The 25,670-nt window shown below is 44.0% G+C and overlaps 1 protein-coding gene across 2 annotated transcripts; it reads right to left on the bottom strand.

Annotated features, from left to right (window-relative positions):
* Positions 1 to 1,724: 1,724 nt before the first annotated feature.
* Positions 1,725 to 24,337, bottom strand: rgl1 (ral guanine nucleotide dissociation stimulator-like 1). Of its 2 annotated transcripts, none has more exons than XM_018667372.2 (18): positions 23,774 to 24,337; positions 10,614 to 10,724; positions 8,688 to 8,896; positions 8,526 to 8,591; positions 8,177 to 8,367; positions 7,963 to 8,087; positions 7,603 to 7,818; positions 7,408 to 7,511; positions 7,165 to 7,249; positions 6,904 to 6,993; positions 6,503 to 6,589; positions 6,201 to 6,233; positions 5,965 to 6,086; positions 5,534 to 5,623; positions 5,132 to 5,318; positions 4,345 to 4,596; positions 4,124 to 4,238; positions 1,725 to 3,650 (listed from the first exon to the last, which is right to left on the bottom strand). In XM_018667372.2, exons 1-18 carry the CDS (start codon positions 23,930 to 23,932, stop codon positions 3,463 to 3,465), a joined length of 2,430 nt encoding a protein of 809 aa, XP_018522888.1. In that variant the 5' UTR covers positions 23,933 to 24,337; the 3' UTR covers positions 1,725 to 3,462. The 2 variants fall into 2 exon arrangements, with proteins under 2 accessions (XP_018522888.1, XP_018522889.1); XM_018667373.2 differs by lacking the exon at positions 23,774 to 24,337 and adding an exon at positions 13,331 to 13,611.
* Positions 24,338 to 25,670: the final 1,333 nt, after the last annotated feature.

The following is a 25,670-nucleotide window of genomic DNA, read 5'->3' as shown; positions in this document are numbered from 1 at the left end:
TTGTGCAAGCCAGCACACCTGCTAAGTTTATATCTTGCTTTTGTTTCTCATTACCATTCTTGCTATGGCATCCTTCACCCTGTGCATTGTATATATCTCACTAATGTTTATCTGTTTACTCCATGGTGGATTTTAATACCCCCCCCCCCCCCCCCCATCTTAATGCCGAACTTTTTTTTTCCCTTGCTTGGATTCACACAGGAAACACTCAAGTGCAGAGCTTTTTCTGTCAAATGCAATTGCTTAGAACTGATAGTGGGTTTTTTGTTGTTGTTTTGTTGGTTTTCACCTCTGTCTCTGCAGTGAGAGACCATTTATCTGTAAACAACCTGCATGGCTGTGTGAAGAGGCTTGCTCACTCATGAACTAGCTTGTCACATTTTCACAAACAGGAGTAAAGCCCTTTCATTGCCCTTAAGTGAGTACTTCATGTAGAGTGACCACCTGTTGAAGGGTGCTCACAATCACTCTGTTTTCCAGCCTCCAATCGTAAACCACAAAGTAGATGTAGCTCACTTAATGAGTATCTCCAGCTTAATACACTGTCAATGAAAATGTGAGTGTGATGAAATCAAATTCAATCAAAAGGTTAAGGTACCATTAAGTCCTGGTCTCACCTTTCACACCCCAACATCACTGAAACAGATAAAACAAAAAAGTCCCCTGTGATTCCCACAGCCTGAGGGACGCAGCTAAATCTCAGCCTACAGAGCACTGACACTGTTATTGAAAATACTGGAATTCTTTCCTCAGAATAAACCTATCACACAGTGCAGAGAGGCTGTGGTGTTGGTAAAACTGCTGAGGGGCTTAAAATATCCAATATTTTACATTAGAGAAATTACAAAAACGAATGAGAATCCTATTATATTTGTTTCATTTCTCTCCTTTTTTCCATTTTGTGTTGCCTTAAGTAATGTGCAGTATGCTTGTTTTTGCACTTTGGTTTTGCCATTATTATTTCATGAGTATTAAAAGAGAGTACAAAGCCTTTGCCCGTGTCTAGTAGTTGTTGTATCTGTTGGTTGTATGAGTTCTCTTAACCTACCTAAGAAATGCACACTTAAAATACACTTTAACCACAGCCCCTGCAACAGACTGGCAATTTGTCTCTTGCCCAGTGTCAGCTGGGATAGGCTTCAGCCCCCCATGACCCTCAAAGGATAAGCAGTGTAGATAATGGTTGATTGAATGGGTGGATGAACTTAAACCACCACATAAATCTCATACAGTGGAAAAATGCGCTTGTTTTCTTTTCATTTGGATTATTTTTGAGTAAATATCAAAAGGACTCTCACTTGTTTCTGTTGTGTTGAATCAATAGCTTGTAAAATAAATTCAAAGCCCTTGTGTTTTTAAATCAAATCCAGCTATTGTCAAAAAAATGCACATTTGTCTTTTGAGTTCCTGGAAAAGCGTTTGGCTAGCACAGCAAACCCAGCTTCAGGAAAGGAAGGTCATGTCTGCTGCACTCAAGTCAGCAGAAATGTCTTCCACTCAGCAAAATAACTTGGGCTCTGTCCAGAACAGCCTCTGGTACTTTTTATTGACAATGTCAATCCTAACAGGACTGATCATGTCGTCAGTCACGACACAAGGGTAAAAAACAGATGGAAGCGGAGCTGCCTTCACCACGAGTGGTGCTTCACGGAGAAAATCTCAGTTTAACTGACAAACAGAACTGTGTTTGAACAAAAGATCAAAAACACACAGGACAACCAGCATAATAATGATAATAATTTATTTATTCAGGTAGATGAAGAGTCTTTGGCAGTGAAGAACACAGGAACTGAGGGTGATTTAATGAGAACATTTTGAAATGAAGTGCTGCATGGAGGCAAATGACTGGGCCAACTGGGTCAAAAACATAAGTCCAACAGTGAACCAGTTCTCTGTAATATGAACTGGTTGCACTAGCATGTAATCGTGGAACATTGAAAGAGGGGAAATGATTCTGTGAGTGGTAATCTGCAAATGTGTCTCTATTATGTGGACAGGTGATGAAATGTTGGTGATGCCTGGTGTGAAACTATAATGGTGTTGGAAATGAGGAGTGTGCCCACAAGACAAACAGATGGATGTTTACTGTGTGAAGAGGTGTTTGGCTTCTGGGAGTATAATGAAGTAAAGAGTCCCTCAGTAAAGATTTCTGAATGCATCACAGTAAAAACTAGCACTGGCGGCAAAGTATGACACTTTCTGGATTCAATAACATTTACTTTTAAAATCCTCTATCACTCTCTGATCTGGCTTACTTTTTCTGGCCTGAATCATCTTACAAAAACATTTTTTTTTAAAAAGAAACAATTACAGACAAAAATAGTCATTCATTTTGTGAAGAGGGAGTAATCCACTAACAGAGTGGCTCACTCATTCTTCTGTATTCACATCCCATTGGCATCTCCTACCAACTAACAAGTACAGCTCTATAGTTCATATGATGAAGGGCAAAGAGGTACAAGTATACATCAGTTTGAGACAATGTGCATGGTGCTTTCCATTTCAGTGAGACACTTCCTTCCTCCTCCTGTTGTTGTATACCTCTTCTTATTCATGCACGAGAAAGCAGCACAAATTGCATTTCTACACCCCGAAGATGGGGCAGGTAAGGCCATTTCAACATTTGCTGAGGACTTGTTAAAACCAAGTACTGGAACCAATCAGAATGCATGTCAACGCTGCATTCGTCACACAGCTCACAATATGAGAGGGGCTTATAACACACACACACACACATACAGACACTGTGCACACTGTGCACAAGGCGGACATGGAAGGTAAACATGTCAAACTGGGGAAATAAATGACATCACAGCTCCTGTCAATCACTTTATCAATATCATTCAGATCACTGTCAGAGGTCCATTCACTCGTCAATAAAGGCAACAGGACTGGAAACTAAGTCCATTTCTCCTTTTACTCCACCACCCACCTTCTATTTCTGCATTTGCCACTCTTCTATTACCAGAAAAGTTATTTTATTCAGCTACACAGACATCACAGGACATTTTTTTAAAAAGTTCATTTCAATATCAGAATACTGTTGGAGGTCAGGAGTTTGGCTGCTCCCACAATGTGTGCAAAAACCTGTTGTTGTAAAGAACGGAGGCCACTTGGGGTCGCTGTATCACTCTGTTACAGGTGTCGCTAGTCAAAAGTTTAGTCCCACTGGCACAGCAGTCACGCTACACATCCATGTTCTGTATTAAGGCTGGGCAAAGGGATGGTACGTTCAGGGAAGAGACTCAAATGGTTAAATAAGAGTCAAATTGGAGCTCCTTGTAAGTCTTAGGAGATCACTGGGATCCATCTGTTCCTTCTTGAATCCAGTGATCCTCCAGAGCTTCCTCATGTCTGTTTATTCTTCCAGCCTCTCCACTCTAAAACCCAACACTTAATATCCAGTCTGTGCCCTGTATCATCCCAGGTTAGTGGTGTGAGGGCGAACCGCTGGGGCCCCGGTCACAGTGTGACTTTGCTGAGTCTGAGCGAGAGGCTCGAGCGGTGCTGGGCTCGAGGGAGCGTGGAGCTACACCGGCTCCGCAGCTGGACCGGCCGACCCGCCGAGCCTCGCACCCGCAGCAGGAAGTCGAAGTTTGCGGAGGTGTTCATGGCGTAAAATACGTTGGCGTTGTCTGGGATCACCAGTTCTACGAGATAAAGAAAGGGGACGAAGACCAGATATAAGTGCTTGTTGTTAGGGCAATTATGCTTCTAGTCAGCAATACATGGGTCATTCTGGTTCATTTATTTTGGAAAAAAGCTGATCAGTGGAAAAAATTACAATAATTAATGCTGAATTGCAAATACAAAGTGTTTCACCATAGTTTTATATAGTAACTACTGCAGCAACTTCTGCTTAGCTGTATTCACAGTTACCCTAACTATACGCCTTGGAATTATAGCGTCTATTAAAGATGTAATTAAAAGCAAATTAGCACAAGGCTTCACACACAGGACCCAATATCTAGCTAGGGACCTCTGGTTGAGGAAGTGTTGGTGTGATAATTGGAAATGTACACATGCATATAAAATGATCACCCAAGAAATTCAAGGATCCCAGAGGATCCACTGTGAAAAAAAAATTAATCAGCCTTAATTTGAAAGTAGAGTCAGGTTTTACCTCTCTCCTCAGAGATGACTTGTACCAGCTCGTATCCCTCCTCCGGCTCCACCTCCAGGTTGTGCTTCGCCATGGCTCTAGAAATAACAGCCGGAGTCTTGTCCTGATTCGTCAACTGTTGAGGTCATAGGAAGAAAATAAAGTCACACAGGGTTCAACAAAAAATTGGCGTCAAGATTTAAATACGTGTAACTCAACACAAACAACTCATATTTACTCACCAGTATGCTCTTGTAGAGATTCCCGTTGCCGTGCTCCAGGCTGACTCTGATGATGCACGCATCCTGAGCCTGGGTATTGTAAGCTGGGGTTTGGCTCGGGGAACTGGGGGACATGGGAGTAAGGGAGATGCAGCGTCTGTGGGTGCAGGCCGGCCCGGGGAGGGAGGGGGACGCAGGAGTCATGGAGACGCTAGCTGTCGACGAGCTGGTGTCCATAGAGTGGAGTGAATTACAGGAAGAGGATTCTGATAGCTGAGGAAACACGAAAGAAGTCACATACAGATCGATGGAACCATAAGTCAGTCGTTTTCATGCACAAAAACACTTGAACCTCTGATAAACTGATAATTGCTTTGCAGCTATTTGAGGACATGGGTAAACAAAATGTGGAAGTAATGAAGCAGTGCGACACATGCTAGAGGAAGATAAATAAAATAGTTTTTCATATATAGCTTTGCCCAAAATAACAACATTTTGACTAATGGTCTGTACAAAAATAATGTTTGTATTTTTTCTTTTGGCTTAGTGTTTTTTGGGGAGAGCAGTAGAGGGCCTTGTCTCCCATCCAAGATTCAGTTAATTTAAAAAAATTACAGATCAAATATTTCCATCATAACAATGCTGTATGTAACATGTCTTTGCCATATTAAGTCAAGTCGGCTTCTTCGAAGAAAATATTAATAACACTGGGTGAGGCCTTGCTGTTTCAACCCTCCTCCCCACTGTGATGGTTTTCATACAGTCCCGAAGTATGACGAAAACAAACACATTAAATGTGTTAACCCACCTTGTTTTGCTGGGAGTCAGAGGTGTGATTAGGCGGTGTGAGCCCCTCGCTGTCTGACGGGCTGCTGGAGTCACTGGAAGACACGCTGACAGAGTCCATGCTCTCCCCTGAGCTGCCAGTAGGGGGAGACCTCGGCGTCTCTCTGACAGGAGAACTGGCTGCACTGTTGTCTGTTCCAAGGAACAGCCTGGACAGTAGAGGAAGTGAGTTATTAGATAATAAAATAAATAGGTCGCAGCAATGAAGTGCTTGAATATGACATTGTGGCACGTCCAATTTGACGACTGAGCCAAGGAAAATTATTTTAGACTCAGTTTCAGCCATTCAAACTGCAAACCCCACCCCCACCCCCTCCATCCATATTAGGGTTCTATTAACATCTATTTTTCTGGATGTACTCACAGGCTGAGCCTCTTCACCATGCTTTTTCGGGGTTTGGGTGAAGTTGGACTGCTGTCACCGAGACCTTCAATCTCACAGGACAAGGCGTAGCTGCAAGAGAGAATATTAATAATAAATCTCATGAAACTTTACCAAATGATGTGCTCAGTGGTTTTAGGAGCTGTGTATTCTCAGAAAGGGAGAAGAAAAAGAGAAAGTCAAAAGAAAAAGGGAGAGTAGGAGAGCTCACAGAGGAAAAACAACAAGTACAATAGATCAGTAGAGAGTCAAGATGTGATATAAGCACAGCAGGGAGAAGCGAAGAGAAAGGAAAGAAAGAAGCTCCCATTGTGTGTATGTTAACAATAGATCCAACAGACCATGACCTCATGTACTAATGTGCTTGTTATCTAATGGATAATGGTGCAATCAAGAAAGACGGTATTCTGTACCTCTCCTCCTCGGTGAGCTGAGACTGGCTCTTAAACCAGCGGAGGAAAGTGGGCTCTGGCGTCAGACAGTAGCTGTTGCAGGCTGACTGAAGCAGCTTGATCTGAGCTATCACCTCAAACTCCTGCAGAAGCAGAGAAAGTCACCAGCGTTAGACACATTCAACTGTAAAACATGCGTCGGCCGAGCTCATCGTGTGATAATTGTATCGGAGGAGGCTGATTGCGGCTGCACTCACCCTGCGTCTCTTCTCGAAGTTGATCAGACCACCCTGCGGAGGACACAAAGAGCAAGCTGTCAGACCCTGAACATCGGCATACCAGTGGCTGCTTAGACAAACAGCATTAGGTGGACCACTCCAAAAATGGACTGACAAAATTCCTCACGCACTCATGGAAACTTACGCCCCAGTTTATGACAGCGGTTACACAGATAGACTCTCAGATCTGCAGAACTGTGTAAACTCGCAGACACATGCTCTCAAATATCGAAGCGCACACAGACACACAGTCGGCAGGTGTTAAGGATATTTTTTTTTACCTCTACTAGGTCAGGCAGGGCTGTATCCAGCATGGTTAGGTCGGTAAGAAAAGTCCCCAAGTACGGTATTGTTCCCTGCATTGCTCCCTGTGAAGAGAGAGATTTGATTACTTTAACAACCCAGTAAATTCACTGAGATGCCACGATTAAGATTTATTTACACTGTGGTCCATGTAGATGCCAAGGTGGGTTTGTAAAATACAACACTTAATGCAAGTACAGCACACAGTTAAGTGTGTGGCTCCATCATACTGGAGAGGCTAGAACTCACTTTACAGTACATTGCTTTGGAGGAATGTGTTGTTTAAAATTATAAAGCCCTGTTTTAGCTCTCTTTGAAAAAAGATCCTTTTGTCTGGCACTGGTTGCCAAAGTTCTTAGTTTGCCAGTCTTTGTCTCACCATTTCTCTCTGCAGCTGTAGCCTCTTGTGGGTGCGTTTCTGGTGCTCCTTGGCGCAGCTCTCCAGACTGGCAAACTTTGAAGTGCCTTCCTGTGGGACAAACAGAAAAATAGTTTCAGTCCTTGAGATTCGAGCTAGCAGATCCAGATCAAGTCTCAGGTCTGTGGAAAGAACATCTACACACTTTAGGATACAAACTTTACTGTTTCATATTTTCAGAAATGCCTTAGATATGAAACAGCTGAAGAAGTTAGGACTCACCCTCATGAGCAGCTCTCTGCTGGTCAGGTAGTTGTTGTGGTCTGAGAAAATGTCCGACAGTTCCTCAAATGTCTGCATGCTGTCTCTGTGTCGAGCACAAATTCATGTTAGTTCATGATATTGGGCATAGCACGCATGCAAAACAAACACTGAGGAGATCCTGCTGAATTTTGCCAAAAGGTTGATTCTTCCATCAAAATCCCCGCCGAGATTATCTGCATAGTTGAGAAATTGGAGGCTTACTTGTGCACACAGGCCCATGCTCTTTTCAGTCTGTACAGAGGATTGGACTGCAGCGCAGACACAATGGCTCGCAGAGACGAGAAGTTCTTGCGTATTCTACACTCCTGTTAAAAGAAGATTAACACAAATCAGTCGGAACTTCACTCGTGTTTTTGAAGATTTTATATATGAATTTGTGTGCGTGTTTCTGCCCACCTGAGCGATGTCTATCCACCGCTGGATAACCCGTGCTCTGACATGCGGTCTGATCTGTTTGTGTTTCAGCACCGTGCTGACCACGCAGGCCGCCACCGCATTGAACTGGGTGATGGTGGCGCGGATGGTGGGGGCACTGTGTTTGTTGTGCTTCTTATCTCTCTGAGACCAGATGGAGCCCAAGCAGTGGTGGGGCACAACCTTTTTGAACAGGAGCTGGAGCAGAAGAACAAGGCTTGATGTCAGTATTACGACACTGGAGAAACATCGCAGGGATGTAACCTGCGTGACCCTCTCCGCCTACACAACACACACACGCTGCCAACAGTCCTCCAATGTGTCCAACTCATTTCCACTTACCGCATCCATGTAGGTCAACTGTTCCGCCACCAGGTCTGCGTCAAACGACAGGAAGTCCTCCTGGACCTCAATCTCCACCTCCTCCTCTTCCCCCAGGCAGAATGAACCGTTGCCGTGGAAACCCGCTGAAAGCAGGAAAACAGGGTTGATTTGAAATACTTGAGATGAAACACACTAGTAAGAAAAGAGTTTAAAAAGATAGTCTGTTATTTACCATCAGTTTCGTCCATGTTGGCCTGACTCTGCAGCTGCTCCAGCAGACCCTCTGCCCGTCTAAGAGCCTCGGAACCAGGCAGGGCCTTGCGCAGGTAGTCCATCAGCCTGTGGAGACATGGGTAGTCTGGAGGCTCCTGGAAGTCTTCAGGGCACTGGTCTAGCCAGGCACGCAAGATGGAGGCCAGGGCACTGTGGAGACAGCAGGGAAACATTTGAATGTTAAGAGAGCTGGCAATGATAGAAGAACAGCTGTGGCATGTCAGTTATACTGCTGAAAGAAACATGTTATCTATAGAAAGCTATTCATATGGAATTGATAGAGATGTACATATAAAAATGTATCTCACTTTCTGATGGCTCCATTGGTTTCTGAGCCCTGGCATCTGCCTGTGTCTTCCTCCACGCAGCCATACCTGCGGCACAGAATACAGGAGAAAACGTATTAAATCCACTACAGTGTAAAGCCAGTACATTATTTTGGCTTTCTGAAACATCCCACTGCAGCCTACCTGTCTAGCAGCAGCTGCAGCACAGTCTGCGTGCTGGTGAAGGCTCTGTAGGTGGACAGGAAGATGGAGGTGTAGGTGAGGTCGTTGTCTCCGAATGCCGTCAATAACGTCTCCACCAGACGCTCCAGCGTTCCAGCGCGGATACTGCGGATTTTGCAGGTCTCCAGCTGGCTCACCGTGTGGCCGGGAGGCAGACGATCCCCCTCCGCCTGAGCACACAGACATTTTGTTGCACTGTTAAACCAGGGTGAACTGAAGAATACTGTAATGTTTTTATTTTTGACTTGGCTGGAGCTTCCAAAGCTTTTCTTTGTTTTTTGGCTTTGGGTGCATGTAGTTACATATCTGCCTCGTTTGACATCTGGATACATTTGGGCACTGAGAACATTAACTGTTAAAATAACAGCAGTGAGACAATTCAATAGGGGACCAAATAGATGAAGGCAGGGAGGAAACAGCGAGGACAATCATGACCTATATTTAATTCCGATTTCTCCAGATGTGTCCGACCATTGTGTCTATGGGGAAATACACGGAGTGGTTACAAAACTGTCAGGGGAGAGAGTAAGAAGAAGAGGTGGCACAGACGTGGAAAGAGAAGGAGAGAGAGGGAGACCTTGGTGAAGTTAGCACGCTACAACAGGAAACGCTCCAATCTGCTTTTAATCACAGCGGGCCCCTCCTCCACCGTCCCTCCAGACGGAGAGGAGGACAGCCGCAGAGGCAAAGTTCTCCCAACACTCCCCTCTGATAACAGGTCGGCTCACACAAGAAATGCGTTTATTTATCTCAGCGAGGCAGGCCCACAGTACAGTCGCACACAGGTGCAATTTACAAAATATTAAAATCCACTGACTTTGAAACTAAATCCAGTAACCACTACACACACTGTAAACAACACACAACACAGGGCGTAGGCGAACAGTCCCACTGATTGTAATTGCTGTTGCTCACTGACAATTGACTTTGGTTTATAGTAAATACACTGACATCTCAACAGGGATTGCTCTCTATTCCACTCAACAGACAGTGCTGCAGTATAAAGTACCCACATTGTTTTAATTAGCTCCGATACAGTTGGCAGCTCATGTCATCGTCAATACATCAATATAGTCTTAAAGCCTCAGAGCTGTTATCTGTTTTCTTCTTTCATCTGCCAATCCCCATCCATCCCTCATGTCGAGCACAAAGAGACAAACTAACTAACAACAAAACACAAGGCCCTGATTTTTCTCGTATACAAAGGAAAACCCTGTGTCTTTGACTTATAATTTCTGTTACGCTGAGTTCTTGTAGTTGTTACTGAAAACTCACAAGCGAAAATAAGGATAATAGCCCTAACTGGCCCTTCTGTGCACTATAGTAATGCTACAGTAATGCCTCATATGTGTTAACAAAAAATGCACAACTCAAGGAAAAGCCTTTAATACCACCACCCTTTTTTTTTTGGTCATACCAGCGTTTCATAAAACACCACTGTACAAAGGAATGAGCAGTTTTGTTGGCAGCTGGGAAAGTCAGGAAATCACATGCTTTGGCTAAACAGTCCTAGGTCTTGGTGAAGCTGCTGATTTTCAGCAGGCAACTAAAAAGGTGTTGTCTAAACTGGGAGATTTATAGCTCAAATGTTAAAACAATAACAGCCCCCCTCAACCCCCAGTGGAGCACAATGCTGGGAGACGCCCCACAACTGAAAGACACAGTCTGTTTTCAAACAATAGAGATTAGGTTTTGTGTTTTTAAGCTCTGCAAGGACGCACGCAGCTCACTGGATTGCATTTATAAACCATCCACACATGATAAATTCCACATTAGAGAGTGTTCCACTTTTTCAAAAAATCTAGAGTTTGCATTTTTCACAGCAACAGGTTGAGAAAGTGATTCTGTCACAGTGCATGAGACGTCAGACGGGGGAGGCATACTCACCCCCAGCCATCTTGCTCCCTTGTTGGCCGCCTGCTGGATCTGAACCCTCTTTAGTGTCACATTGTAGATGGCTCCTTCCTCAACTTCCTCCCCCCAGTCCTGCACAGAGCTCTGCGAGGAGAAGAGGGGAAAAAACATTAGAAACCAGCCAGAGGAGAGGAGAGTTGCATTTAGGATGAAACAGATATAACAACTTCCTGTAAATAACTGCAGGCTCAAGCATTAAGTTCCATAACAAGTGTCATTTGGATGGTTTCACAAACTAGGAATTTACCCTTTGAATCCTGTCATAAAAGCAGATGGGAGACTGAGAAAAATAAAGAAACGCAACCGCAGCACTCAAACAAACTAGGAAGAGAGGGCCTGAGGTGCAGTAAAACATCAAGAATGACCAACTCCCCCAACCCCCACCGCTGCAGCTTGCCAGGCCTCCCTCCCTCCCTGTCTTTACTCCCTCTTTTATTCCCTCTCCATCTCTTTCACCGTGTCTCTCTGGAGCTGAAGTCAGAGCTGGACTGTTTTCCTGGAGTTCAGAAAAAGCTTGAGATAAGAGCCAGAATGGATGAAGTCTCTAAAACAAACCCCTACATAGTACAATCTGCATCACTTTTCCTCCCCCCCCCTGTTGATGTGTCTTTGTTTGCCTGTCTAATTATACAAGCCAAGAGAGCTTGATTACCAATCTGTGCCTCGAGAGCTCAACCACACTTAAATCAACTTGTAAGACTAAATGGATTTGAGCTTGTTTTGCAGACGTGGATCCATATGTACTGTGTCTGTCTCTGGTTGTAAATCAGTAGAGTGCATAAACAAACAGAGTAGAGCAGAGCGTAATGAAAATACAGAACTCCCGGCTCAGAGAAAGCAAGAGCAAACAGAGGCTGAGTTCTGCTGAGACATCAACACACGGAGACAAAAACAGAGGCAGGGAGACAGCGAAGGAGAAAGACTGGCCAAATATAAACACCACGCATGCAGTATCATGGCCAAGTCCTCACACACACACACACACACACACGCAGCAACGGCAGCCAAGATCACTCTCACTTGTACCCACTTTTCATTTACACAGTTCAATGGCAAACTCCAAGCTATACTCCCCAAAAACAGAGGCGATGCCAGAAAGAGGTCAAGGGTCAAAGTCGCCGTTAACAAGCTCAATGGACGGTCCTGGAGGCCGGTGGCACTCAGCCACGACTGGGCCGTGTTTGGGTTTGAACAGGAACATGTGATGCAGAAATGAAAAGGAAACCCTCAAACAGAAAACACAAAGAAAGAGAAAGGGGAGAGGAGGAGTCAAAAAAGAGGATTTTAGCTGGCTTTGACGGATGAAATCAGCAAGCATCATCTGCGCTGTTGCATGTCAAATGCTGCATTTGTCCAAAACTAAATACCCATCCCGTACCCCTTTTCAGCATCCTGTCTCATGGTCAGCAACATGTCTCCCTGCCTCTAGCTTTAGCTGACTGCCGGCTGGCTGGCTGGCTGGCGCAGAGACAGATAAATACATCAGTGCATGAGTCATGCAGTCCACACACTCCCAAAACAATAGCAGGAGGTCTCTTGTGCTGGCCGGCCCAGGCTGCTGAGTTCACAGTCTGCACACACACACACACACACACACACACACACACATACAGCCTGCTTTTTGTCAGCCACAGTGCTGGAGATGTTTTTCAGAGCAGGGTTTTTTTTTTCTTTCAAAAAAAGCTGTGCTCACTTTGTGCACCAACCATCAGGCTTTATTGTGAGACAAAGTTCCATAAGCTTGCATGAAAATGGAAACAAAAACAGCTTGTCACAATGATATTTCCATTCACCAGAAAGAAGACAGAGCTGTATATCTAATAGCTGCCTTCCAAAAGCGTTACATGGTGGATAGGGGTGAGTTTACAGAGAACACAGCATGCCAGATGATGCTGGGTGAGGTGTAAACAGGAGATGAATTGTTTACTCTCTGTGATAACTTGGATCCTTCCAACAGGAGATGCTCATAAAGTGCACGAGGAGGAGAGCCGGGGAGAGCAGGGAGGCAAATAGTACCCTATCTCAACTCAAATAGTGCTAATCTGCCCATCAGCCTATCAGCTGTGTGTGAAACAATACTCCCAAGATAACAACAACAGTTGTGTTGAGTCTTTGGCGCTGATCTGGTGGCTTTTGTGCTCTCCTCGCCAGGACGCAGCTGGGACCCGTGGAGAGACAGCGATGGCCCCGGGGCTTGGCCAATTGTTCCCCTCTCTGTTTCACTGCGGGACCCCCAGCCTCCCCAGACAAAAGTTTTCATATCCATCCTCGGGGAGGGAAAAGTTAGGGGATCGAGTTCAAACACCGGTGGAGTTATTATGAAGTTATTATTGTTGTATTTAGATTTTTTTTTTTTTTTACCTCCTCTTTTAGCCCGCGTTTCCAAACTTTGCGCGAAATCTTTACGCACCAGCAATGTGGGTTAAACTGGATTTAAAGCCTAGTAAAAACAATTAAGACTCAATGTTCAACTGTTCCCCCGCTATACCCCTCCTCGTCTTTTGCCCTTTATCCGCTACTTTCCCAAGCCTACAAATACCCCCCCTCCCTCTTTAACCTCCTTCCCTCCCTCTCCCCCCTCTCTCTTCAAAACCACAAACCCAACAAGAGAGCACACACAGGATGCACAGGATGGAAAGCCATGAGTTTAGTTTGTTTGTTTGTTTTTGTTTTTGTTTTGTTTTGTTTACCATTTTAGTTTTCCAGGCGAACTTCATGGTGAGCGTTTCTTTCATGATCCGGGGACAGCATCAGAGCTCGGAAGTAATCCGACAAGGAAAAAAAGAAGATGTGTCTCTTTTTGAGAAACACACGAAAATTCCCAAATCCTCGTTGAAAAAGAAATATCTTCTCCTTCACCACACAGACACACACACACACACACACTCTCTCTCTCTTTGGTCCGCTCCTCTCCAAACTCCAAATCCTCCTCCTATGTCAGCAGGCTTTCTCCCCTCTTCTACTGAACAATCAAACTCCTCCTACTTGCACTCACAACAGCCCCGTTTAAACTCCTCCTCCTGCTCTTCTTGCCTGACTTTCATCAGACTGACAACAACGTGCGTGAACAGACGCAGGGTTGTGATTTCTGTTTGCGCAATCGGACAGCAGCATCATAAATCTCTTTCCTGTGAAATTCATGCGGAAAATGATTTTTATCATTGTTTTACGAGGCTTTGCTTTTAGTCACAAAACCGATAAATGATTTTACGATTACAATGAAATGAGTATTATAAACATATTAAAAATATTTATAATGCTCATTTCATTGTTTTATTTTGTTGTGATGTTGCTGCTGGTTTTATTTTTTTCTTCCATCTTCATTAGAACAATTTTTTTTTCTGTACATGAAATGGATAAATCCTCGTGATCTGCACTTTTTAAAGCTTATATTATCGAGTTAAATCAACATAAAAATGTAGGGTTATTTTTAGAAAAGCAAGATTGATTTCTATTTCTGTATCGCGTGGGAGTTGCGTGATTGCATTCCTGATAATACCTGCACGTGCACACCATGCACACCAAGAAAATGGCCGCTGACTGCCCTGATGCTTTAAAAAAAAATCTCCCTTTTGTGATTGTATGCCTGAGTCAGCTATTTCTTTGTAACTTGAACTAATTTTATTTATCTTATTTTAGTTTACTTTAATAGGGTAGTTCTCATTTTCCATGTCCATCTCTCACGTGCGCAATGTGTCCAGTAAAAGAGAGTATTTTTCTGTAAAAGACTGTTACCGTCCGTGCTGTGAAGTAATCCCCTCATAACATGATTCCAGTTTAACAGATGTCAGACATAAGGTACTGTCCTCATTCTGTGAGGAAAAGCTCAAATCTAACTAGTCTCATCTTGTTTCCCCAGATAGTAAGAAGACTTTATCTGAATGTGAAATACAGAGAGCTGGGACTCTGGATTATGCCCTCCATCACTCACACTGGGAGGATGAAGCGACGTGCTCGGGGCCTACAGCCGTCTTGTGCGTAAACCAGCTGCGGCCTCACAGTTCCTTGCGTGGGGACAATACAAGGAAGGCTGTAGATGCCGTCACCAGTTACTGTGCATTGTCAGTGACAGGAGAGGAGAATAGGCTGAGTGTGTGTGTGTGTGTGAGAGAGAGAGAGAGAGAGAATGGGCATCACTGTGTCCGCTGTGAATGTGCCTGCACACGTACTCAAACAGCCCACTTGTGTGAATAAAGGGGAAGATATGAATCAAACACCCACTTTGTGAGGGGAGAGGGGCTCTTTTTTGTTGCAAAGTTGTATCGTAAACATATATCGACTGTGAACAAGCAGTGGCTCATACATTTGTAAGTCCAGTTAGTCTGTTAATCAAATGCCAAACTACTGATCCAGGAGGAGAAAGTAAGAACCTCGTGATGCTTAATGTTGTCTGGCTCAGTGGGAGAGAGGATGGTTAAACCTGCTGCGGTCCCCTTTTCATGTGTGTGCGTGCTTACATGATATGCCAACCCACTCTTCTTGCTCTCATAACACCAACACGTAACCCCAACGTCACACTCCAGCGTCACTGGAGGTTACACACCACACTGTCAAGCACGGTGCAACCACATATACACACACACACACACACAAGGTGCCCACTTTTGGCATCATTACTCCCTTCCAGCTTTCCTCTGAGTGCACTGAAAAACCAGAGAGGTCTTTTCTCCATCAGCTTTTCTTCGTGTGTGGTAACCAAACAGTGTTTTTTATCAGTTTTTCCTCTTGCTGATGGCTCATCATGCTGTGTATCTGGCCGGGCTCCAGTTCCCAGGCCAAGCTGCCCCGGTGTCCACTAGGGTCTCCGGAGCTCTGGGAAGCCCAGAGGGGCAGTGGGAAGGTTGTGGCCCTGCGCGACCTCCGGCTCTGTCCCTCGGGGATCGGAGTGTTGGTCTCACAGAGGGAGTGATGTCATATCTCAGGGCAAACAAGATGTCTGATAAATGGGACAGCTGCTGCCACATCTGACGGACGAGCAGATGAGTACGCACAACTTTCAACTCGAAATCAAAACATGAAATTTATTCTCTTCCTCTGAGGTCCTGGTCCATTAAAGTAATATCAGTAAGTTAGTATTAGTATCATGAAGGGCCTGTTCTGTAGCTTAAGGTTCTACAGAGAAATAGGAGGCCAGATTTCAGCAAATGTCAGAGCTGTTTTTAGGTATTTTGGTCCATATCCCAGTCAAGTCATTTATGGTAAAGCCAAGTTAAAAGAAGACAAGACTTCAAGAAGTTACTTCTCCTGGCAAAGAAACAGACCAGCACAAAAACACATTTTTAGGCTTACTTTAAAAAAAAAAAAACTCAAAATTTTCCTTTAAGTTGAAAGGCTACAAAAGCTAATTGCAAGTCAAGCTGTCAGTCCTGTCAAGTGTAATGAGTGCTGAACATTAGAATGACACAGCATCTCTTAATAATGTTTCTTTTCTAGCTGAGACCATGTTCTTCTATGCACACTGATGCATGGATAATATCTCAAAACCTTTTTTTCTTTCAAGTATCAAGTAAGTCAAGTATTCACTATGTGGTAGAAAAAATATCAAAGACACGTACTCGTTATACAGAATGGACCCTGTCAGACTGTTATATTATTATACATTATAACACTGAGTCATAATTGCTGAATCCTTTAAAATCAATTATCTACACCGCTTATCCATTAAGGAACGCAGGGGGGCTGGAGCCTCCTGGCTGACATTGGGCAAGAAGTGTGGTACACTCTGTATGGATCGCCAGTCCATCACAGGGCCAAACAACCAATCACACTCACATTCACACTTACAGGCAATTTAGAGTTACCAATTAATGCATGTCTTTGGATGTTGGAAGGAAGCTGGAGTACCCAGAGAGAACACATGCAGGCACAGGGACCATGTAACCTCCACACTGAAAAGCCCTGCGCTTGAACTAGGGCTTGAACCCAGAACCTTCTTGTGAGGCGATATTGCTAACCACTGTACCACAGTGTCGCCCAATTCCTTTAAAACGTAAGGAGCATTTTAATGTCGAAGCCGGTCTGAGCAGAGATAATTGCAGCTACTGCTCAGTGATTTTGTCCAACAGTGCATCACTTTTCATAAACCTAATATATCTTTTATGTAACACATGAATCTATTTAATATATATACACAGCTGTTAAATGTAGCAAAGCAAAAGTGCAGTATTTCTCTCTGAAATATTGAGGAGGAGTAGAAGTTAAATACAGGATTACCTGTGGCCTGAAGGCAAAGGTTCAACAAAGTGTGACGCAGGTGAGCTGCATCTTCATGTTTCGATGTTTGAAAGGCTATCAAATATTGGACATGATATTACTGCACTGCAATAAAGGTCACTCCTCACTCCAAGTGTTCCTTCCTCTTGGAAAACTAATGACACAATTACACTTAGGAAAGCCCTCGATGAAGACAAAGCTGGGGTTTTTTTTGGATGTTTATAACGGGGTTCCTGCTATTACTGGACTTCCTAAGCAGGCTCTTCTCTCTGTTCCACAAAGTCTTAACAGGGAGCTACAGCACAGACAGAAAGGGGACAAAAACAGGAGGAGCGCCGCTCACTCTGTTATTGCACCAGTGTGGGGAAAAACGCACATTCCAGGAAATCTCCCACTTCCTGCCTCCAGCCTCCTGACTCCAGCGAGGCTGTCTGTCCTCATACCTGACTGGCCAGGGAGCCACTCTGGCCTGGAGCATGGTCATTAAAAAAGGAGGAGAGGAGAGGAGGAAAAGGGGATTCCTAATAGCAGAAGGAGAGCTGGACAAACACTATGGATCACAATACTGAAAAAACAAAACCAAACTACAAACACACAGAGGACAATAAATGTCAGGGTCTTGGGTCTTGTATGTCTAATGTCTGAGATCTGAGATAAGAAGGTCATGCAGCCAAGAAAGTGTGAGATTAACATGAAAGGACATTATCTCTACTGTGAGTGTGCGAGGGAGAGAGACTGAGACAGACGGGGGAAGAGTTCATGGCACAGTCAGAAACTGAGAGGATCCATACTGGCTAGAAGACAAGCGTGATGCAGCACCGGCCTCCAGAGAAAGAGTAATTTCACAGTTCAGACCGGAAGCAGACGTACTGCTGGAAACACGTAAACAGAGGAGAGGAGACTCGTCATTTCATCCAAGCGTGAGGAGTATCAGCTGCGACTGTGGCCAAACTCTCCGGTGGAAAGTTATTGCGTAAAAATTAAAAATTAAGAGGGTCTTTCCTGGTACCATATTTCAGCCAAATGTGTCAGTTCCTTCAAACTCCGTTCCAGCACTTATTACACTTGTGTTTCACTGTATGTTTGTGCACGGTTGGTAGGTTTGTGTTTCCAAAGCATACTGCCCAGTAGAGGGCAGAGTCCATAAACCACTGGGTTTATCCAGAGTCAGCAGAGGTTTTAGCCAGACCAGGCCAGGGCAACAAAACCCAAGAGGGATGAATTTATGTTGCAGGGTCAGGATGATCTGCTACAACTCAATAAACCTGAGCATGAGAGAATCAAAGGTCGTTTAAGAGCGACGAAGCAGCGGCCGTGCACTCAGCGGTTGAGTGTCTGTGGATGCAGTGGTATCAACAATGTAATGGATGGATAAGGTCGTCTCTCATAACACACACACACAGCTGCATTTTCTTTTTCTCTCTCTCTCTGTTTCTTCTTCGGTCAACTGAACCCTTTGTTCAAGCAGCCACATTAAAGCTCTGTCTGCCTCTCTGCTTCTGCTCTTATGTCATGTCTCTGCTCCTCAGATCTATTGTCCTGGCTGTTGTTGAGTTCTCTCTCTCTGTCTTTCTCTTTCTCTCTCATTCTCTCTGTGTGTGGATGGGTGACATCATTAGTTTCCAGTAAAGTCCAGAGCTGCAGACAGAGAGACCCCTCCTCCTCCTCCTCCTCCTCCACACTTCCAATACAAACCAATGCAGATTTCAAGGAAAGAGTGTTGCTCAGTTCAGGTGTTTTTAAGTTTCGTCGACATCAAATCTACCAAATCATGTTTAGTCTGCATGAAATTGTGAGACTTCTTTTTTTTTTTTCTACAATGACTCAGATGCTGGTATGCTGGTGATTAAGGTGCTTTCAGGTGTCTCTGTATTTAGAAGAGTTATGATTGGGCTGATTGGACAAGTCCCAGCACACACACACACACACACACACACACATAAACAGACACCCTCCCCTCTCACGGGGCCCCAAGTCTGACCCCCTCGAGATCTAAGCCTCGCTAAGCCTTGAATGAATCGGTCTGGACTGGCTCGGTTGTCTGTCTGACCCCCTCCTCCCGTCTCTCCCCAGCTAATGAGAGCTGGACCATCTGTTGCCTAACAGATACACTGTTGCCCAAAAATGTGGAATAAAATATTTTTTACCTCTTCTCATAAAATGATTGTGACAATGTGATTCATTCTCGATAGATAGTGCACATCTTCTCAAAACAAAATTGGTAACTGCGACTCTATGTAATCATTGCACCTGGTCAAAGGTGATTACTGATGTGTATCAATAGGAATAAAAAGAGGAATGTGTCTGAAAAAAATATTCCAACTTTATGGGCAACAGTGTACGTGCTACCCTAAAGTTGTCACATATGCAACAAAAACAACACACACCACCGATGAAGCCAGTGACACACTGGTGACCGTGCTGCCTCGCCAAAACCTGAAATCACACCAGGAAACTACAAAGCCGAGCCAGTTCATCACATCACAACGTACGTGGTCACACTTAACTTATACGTTATGAAATTGTTTGTACTGACTGTACTGTAAGAGAGAACTGACTTCCTTTCATCTCACTTCCGGTGCTCATTTTGAATTCTGAGTGACTTTTCGCACTTGTCTGCAGTTCTGTCAGTGTTAAAGTGAAGTGTGGAGCATGTGCATTGCAGGAAATGAAACTGTGTAAGTGATGCACACAGCACCACACATCTGAGCTGTGACAAAAAAAGAGGCAGTAGGACAAAAACAAGCATTAATTGTTGTTGTTACCATAACAGCAAACAAAACACACCAACCAAAATACAAGTATATACTCACTCTCTGGACATATCTATATCTTAATCTCTCTCTCTCTCTCGCTCTCTCTCTCTCTCTCACTCTCCTCCCTATATATATATGTATATATATGTATATGTAGATATATGTAGATATATAAATACATATGAAGTTGGTGGATTTGATTACAATAGTTTTTGACCTCTGCACAGTTATTGTTGCTCGTAATCTGCTGAGTTGAAGATTGTGTGAATGCTGACAGCTCATATTAATAACTGGACACCAGCAGCCCCCAGCTTTACAAGCTAATGCCACACACACACACACACACACACACACACACACACACACACACACACACAAACACACACGCAAATACACACAGCACAATGCCAGCTTGATCCTAGTCATGCGTCCTGGCTAATACCGCATGCCCTGCTTGAGCGGGAAAAGGAACAGAGAATTTAGTGTGTGTGTGTGCGCGTCTGTGTGTGTGTCTGTGTGTGTTGGGGGCACCTTGCCGACACGCATTCAAGCACACACACAGACACAGTGACAAAGCTGCCCAACCATAATAAAAAACAAATCCAAATCAAAGACCTGTTTCTGCACATATTGCCTTCTGCCTCCTCCCATAGCAGTCTCTAAATACTCACGCATGCATACACACACACACACACACACACGGGCCACCACAAAGTACACAACCATCTCCATATGTTGTGATGAGTTTCTGCCCCAGTTGAGCGAGCTACATCTGTGGTTTTGTCCTGGGACGGACGCTCGTGTGACAGTAGACAATGCCTGCAGTATTGATTTTTCACACCAGTTCTATTATGTGACCTAATTAGGGCCAAGATCACAATATGAACCTCTACAGAGCTGCAGGGGACTAGACAACTTGACACACTGGGGGGTCACTTGAGTGTGTAAACACCATGTTAAGTGGTCGACTGAATAAAAGGATGATGGAGGTCTGGATTTTGTAGAAAAGAGAAGTGTGGTTGTTTGTGAACTGTACAATTTGAGACAAAAGTATGGATCGATATGAAAGAACTGAAGTACATTGCTGCCTCTTCAGCTGCGTGTTGTATTGTCAATGCTTACTGGCCTATTCAAGACACCCATTCCTTTCCATTTCCTCTTAATAGTGCTCTCCAGATGTAAACAAGCTGCTGTAAAATGTATCAAATGTCAGGAATGTGACCAAAACCCAGTTTAGATTTAGAGTCAGTGAAAGCCAAACAAAACAGGTCAAAAACTACAGAACTCGTTTTAGCCGGATGAATGAATCACAACCTGCTGAAATGATCGTCAAGTCATCAAAACACATGACAAGCTAGAAGCAGAAAACTTAAGGAATGGAAACACTTAGACGTCACAGAGCATCAGCCTGAAACGTGCACTTCTCTGTTCAAAAGACAAGAAAGGGGAAGCAGGAGTGCTAACTCAGCTAACTAACTTTTTTTCAATGGAAAACTCACCATCATCGAAATTTCTCACTGTTTTCCCTGCATAAAGTCACTTCTGCATTTCCAGAGAATTAGGTTATTGAACTGCCCCTGCTGGTTATTGTAAACCAGTGGGTGTGAGGGAGCGGGTGACATTGCCTCTTGTGGAGTTTTAATTGATTAGCCTGCAGCTTAATTGCATTGCCCTATCACTGACAAAGAGGTACGCTGCACACTTCAAAATGCAGTTAGAGCAGTATATTGTACTGTGATAACCCGCTGAGATCTGAGTGTAGCTGTTGACACTCTCACTTCTGTACAACTAGGTTCAAACCCGGTCATGTCCTTTGTTATTCCTCCTCGTGACACATCCTCCAAAGCCTGAATAACACAAGTTTGTTTTCAATATTTACATTTATTCTTGTTCGTCTTTCCATCAGTGTCATATCTCCTGTCAATCTTTCTGTCCCCTCACAATCATGTGGGTTCATGACGGAGTCTCGTTGTCCTCAGCAGCCTGCTGATAATGACTGACACCTCAGCACCCTTCCCTCGTCTCTGACCTGACCTGTGGACCTGACAGCTGTCTGTAACTGTGCAGCAGGGCTGATTAGAGAAAGGTAATGAGTCAAATCACTGCCTTTATGACTGGCATGGTTTCATAACCTCGTGTATTGTAGATAGGTGAAAAGTTGAGGGGCACATGAAAGCAGTAAAGGCAAAGTCTCTGTCCTCTGAGCCAGCTGGGCCTGTTGATGGACTTACAAAATAACACGTGGAGAGGTCGTGCTATTATTGCTTTATGTCACACGTACGGTGCAGTTTGTGTTGACTACTTTATGACAAAAGCATAGTTTGTGAAGCTGCTGCAAATCCAAGAACCCAAGTAGTTCATGTATGATAAACACATTTCACTGGAAGTTAATAATTACATAATAAAATTACAATAACTACACCACTAATGGTTTTGCTTATACTTATAACTTTAGGGGAGGTATATACCCCTCTATATAATCATCCTTATTGCCTTGTAGTCCAGCAGTGATGACAATCACAACACAGTATTATAAAAACAGTCACATGGAATTAACTTGTGGCCAGCAGAATTGAAGGTATGATGAGCCTGGCCTTGCAGAGAGTATGAGCGTCTGCGAGCTAACCTCCAGTCTCCTTACCCCTCGAAACAATTGGCGGAAACAGTGCTGTTATATGGGAGGACACATCAGCCAGCCAGGATGTCAGATAGGCAGTGAGGAGGATGATCTCCCAACACTCAGAACATACCCAGAAGCAGCGCAGTGTGACAGTCATGTGATGGAAACTTACATAGATGAACTATTACAATAAAATTAATCACTCATTAAAAGGGTTAGTTTGTTTGTGTGGTAACTGTAATGTGGTATTGAGGTGATAAATGGATCCCTGTTGGAGAATGTTGCACCATCAGCACTGAAGCAGCTTGGGACTCTATGCCTTGCTCAAGGACATGTCAGCAGGCTGCTTTTTCAGACCTCAATCTCACAAAATCACACTGCGTCATTTGTAAACACCAAAACTATTTTCATGTTGGCCTCAATTCCGCAAGTGCGCACGTGCAAACAATTAGCCACAACTAAGCTGGACTGAGCTGTCGCTGCAGGTTGTTTTCTGGTAATCACACTGTTGTGAGGAATCTGCGACCTCGCAGAAAAATTAAAAAGAGGATAAACAAACAAAAGAGACATCTGATCTCTGACGCGAGGCGTAGTGTAAGCAACGTTTTCACACTCCACTTTTGGCGCATGCATATATATAAGTCATTATGGGTTCTGAAGTACAATGAGTAATGTGAGTGATGCATCTTCTGTGAACTCTGACCAGTCAGCAACACACACTAACACACTGAACGCACACACTCACACACACTTACAGTCACCAATAAGCGGTAGTTACAGTGAATGTGAATTACTGCCTTACACAAGAGGTCAGCTGTCCTCTTGTCTGTGTTACCAAAGGTTACTGTTTAGTTTGCATTATTGCACTATGAGTTGTCGACTTATTGCAGAAAATTTCACTGAGTAGGTGTCAAACAGAGGAACTGAAAAAATGGGACAATCCAGTCGCTGACCTGTGAGTTGAGCATATCGATAACTTGTGGATGTATTGGATTTGTTTAGAGTTTTCACCTGGTTTTAAAATGACACTCTTTTTCTGTATCGTGTGAGGTGTTAGCGTAGAAAGCGTCAAACACCAGTTAGCTGACTGTGTGACTGCTGAGTCCAGACACACACAGATTTGCTTTTCAGCTGCAGTCAAACACTTTTTTCTCCCATGCACCCACATAAGCGTGCATCAAGACTCTTTTTTCACGTATACAGACATCAGACATCCAATAAACAGACCTTGGAGGAGTCACAAACACTCAGCCCCTCACTTTATCTTCAAATGTTTATAATTCCAAGTGTTTTCCTCTGTGAATTGTTTTTTTAACTATCTCAATCTTCCAAACACTTCCTTGAATCTATCAAAACCTTTGACGCTAAATATCCTTGTAACACCTCACTCACTCCCCCAAACAACAGAAGGCACAGGAAGGCCTTTCCTGCAAAAGGCCAACATCTGCCAGATTGTTTAACACGACTGGAACTACCTGTGCTTCTCAGAAAAAGAAAAACATACACAATTCTTCTGCAGTGTGTACTGCATGTACTGTACTGACCCAGTGTCGTGGGCTGCTCTCCGGGTAGCGAGGCTGGTACCTCTGCAGGGCGACGCCTCCCTCCCCCTCCAGCAGCAAGGTGCAGTCCAGGTCGGGACAGTGGTAGTGGGGGCTCGCAGGCCAAGGCATGAGATTGGCCAGAGGGTAGTGGGAGATCATGCCAGCCAGCTGGATCAGCGGCAGGGGTGACAGGAACGGCAGGGCATACTCCAGTTTGGAGAACAGGGTGGATGGAGACGTCTTCGGTTGATGATGTAGGAATCTCTCTTGAGGGTGGCCTTCAGGTCTGAGGTTTTTAAGCTTCAGTTGGATTCCTTCAGGTCTGATGCTTTGGTCACCTCTTCCTCTTGTCTCACTCTGCTTGTTAACTGTCCTGTCTTCAGCTCGGAGGTGTGACAAATGATAACTCTCCTCTAAAGTCGTCCACCTCACTCTTCTCCCTTCCTGTTTCTCTCCGTCCACCGGCAGCCCCCCCCCTTCCACCACATACAGTTTCAATCTTTCCCTCTTCTGTTTTCTTTCGCGTGGAGTTCAGCTTGCCAACAGCTCTCAACCACATGAGTGATTAAAGCCTATTGTCTCTCTCTTTCTCTTTTCCCCTCCTTCTCTCCCTCACTCCCTACATTCATCCCAGCCAGAGGGGGAGGAGTTATACACTGGTGGCCCAACCCCCCTTTTTTTTAAAACTGCCATTTGACTAAAGAAAGTTTGACTGTGGAAGAATGTGAAGAAAAAAGGAAAGCATGACAGGAAAGCTGAGACAGAGAGGATGTTATAGAGGAGATTCTAAGAATTACTAACAATGGTGACTATTTTCCAGGATGGATTTACTTTTGGCCTCACTAATGATCTCCTGAATCATAAATCACACTAATTTCACATTAATTTCAGATATGATTCTCATTGCTCTGAGACATTTGCCATAATTTGTCCCAATAGTAATTTCAAATTGTTCCCTTACTTAAAATTATTTTTTTTAATTTGTCATAAGAAGTGTGTTGAGGCAGTCGAGTGTTTGTAAAACATGACACACACACACACACGCACACACACTTTTTTGTATTAAACATAACAGGCTCAGGTGTTCAGACAAGTGGAGAGCTTCAGAAAGTTACTGATTCAGCTCTCTGTGTTACACAGCACAGCTTGGTGACAATTGTGAGCGCAGGGCAAAGGTCAAACCATAATAAATGTATAACAATCATGACAAGCATGTGTGTGTGTGTGTGTGTGTGTGTTATACACAGAGAGAGAGAGAGAGAGAGATCAAGTTCAGAGTAGGAATAAGAATCAGTCATGTGTAAAACACTGCTGCTGCTGTGAAGAGGATTATCTAGGACCAGGCAGTGCTCCGACACACACACAAAAACACACATGCACACACACATAACACACACACACACACACACACACACACACACACACACACACACTGTAAAGGTAGATTCAGCAGTTAATATTGTACAAAGTATGAGGAAAGTTGCTTCCTACAGTTAGAGGTGGCTGTATAAAGTCAGACGTTGCATCCTGTTTTCTCAGGTGAATAAACAGCCATTGGAAAAACACTGATGCCAGACGAGCATCCGGTGGAGTTGCTCTGTGGCAGAGGGACATGGCCCGACACACATGCACACATATAAAAACACACGGGTGGAGTCTTCTTTCAATCACTGACAGCTTAACACTGCTGTGGCATCAGTGTTGGAAAAGTAAAAGTACAAATACAGCCATGTACAAATGCTCCACATGTATCAAAACTCTACATAAAGTAAAAGTACTACTAGCATGACTTGACTTAAAGTATCAGAAGTAAAAGTGATTAATTATCATATTATATCATTAGATTGTTGTTTAACTACATTATATACAGTTATCTAGTTTAGTCCATTGGTTCTTG

Source organism: Lates calcarifer, linkage group LG17 (assembly GCF_001640805.2).
Source record: "Lates calcarifer isolate ASB-BC8 linkage group LG17, TLL_Latcal_v3, whole genome shotgun sequence".
NCBI classification, from domain to species: Eukaryota; Metazoa; Chordata; class Actinopteri; family Centropomidae; genus Lates; species Lates calcarifer.
Note: the sequence above shows the minus strand (reverse complement) of the source record. Positions and strands in the feature narration are given on the sequence as shown.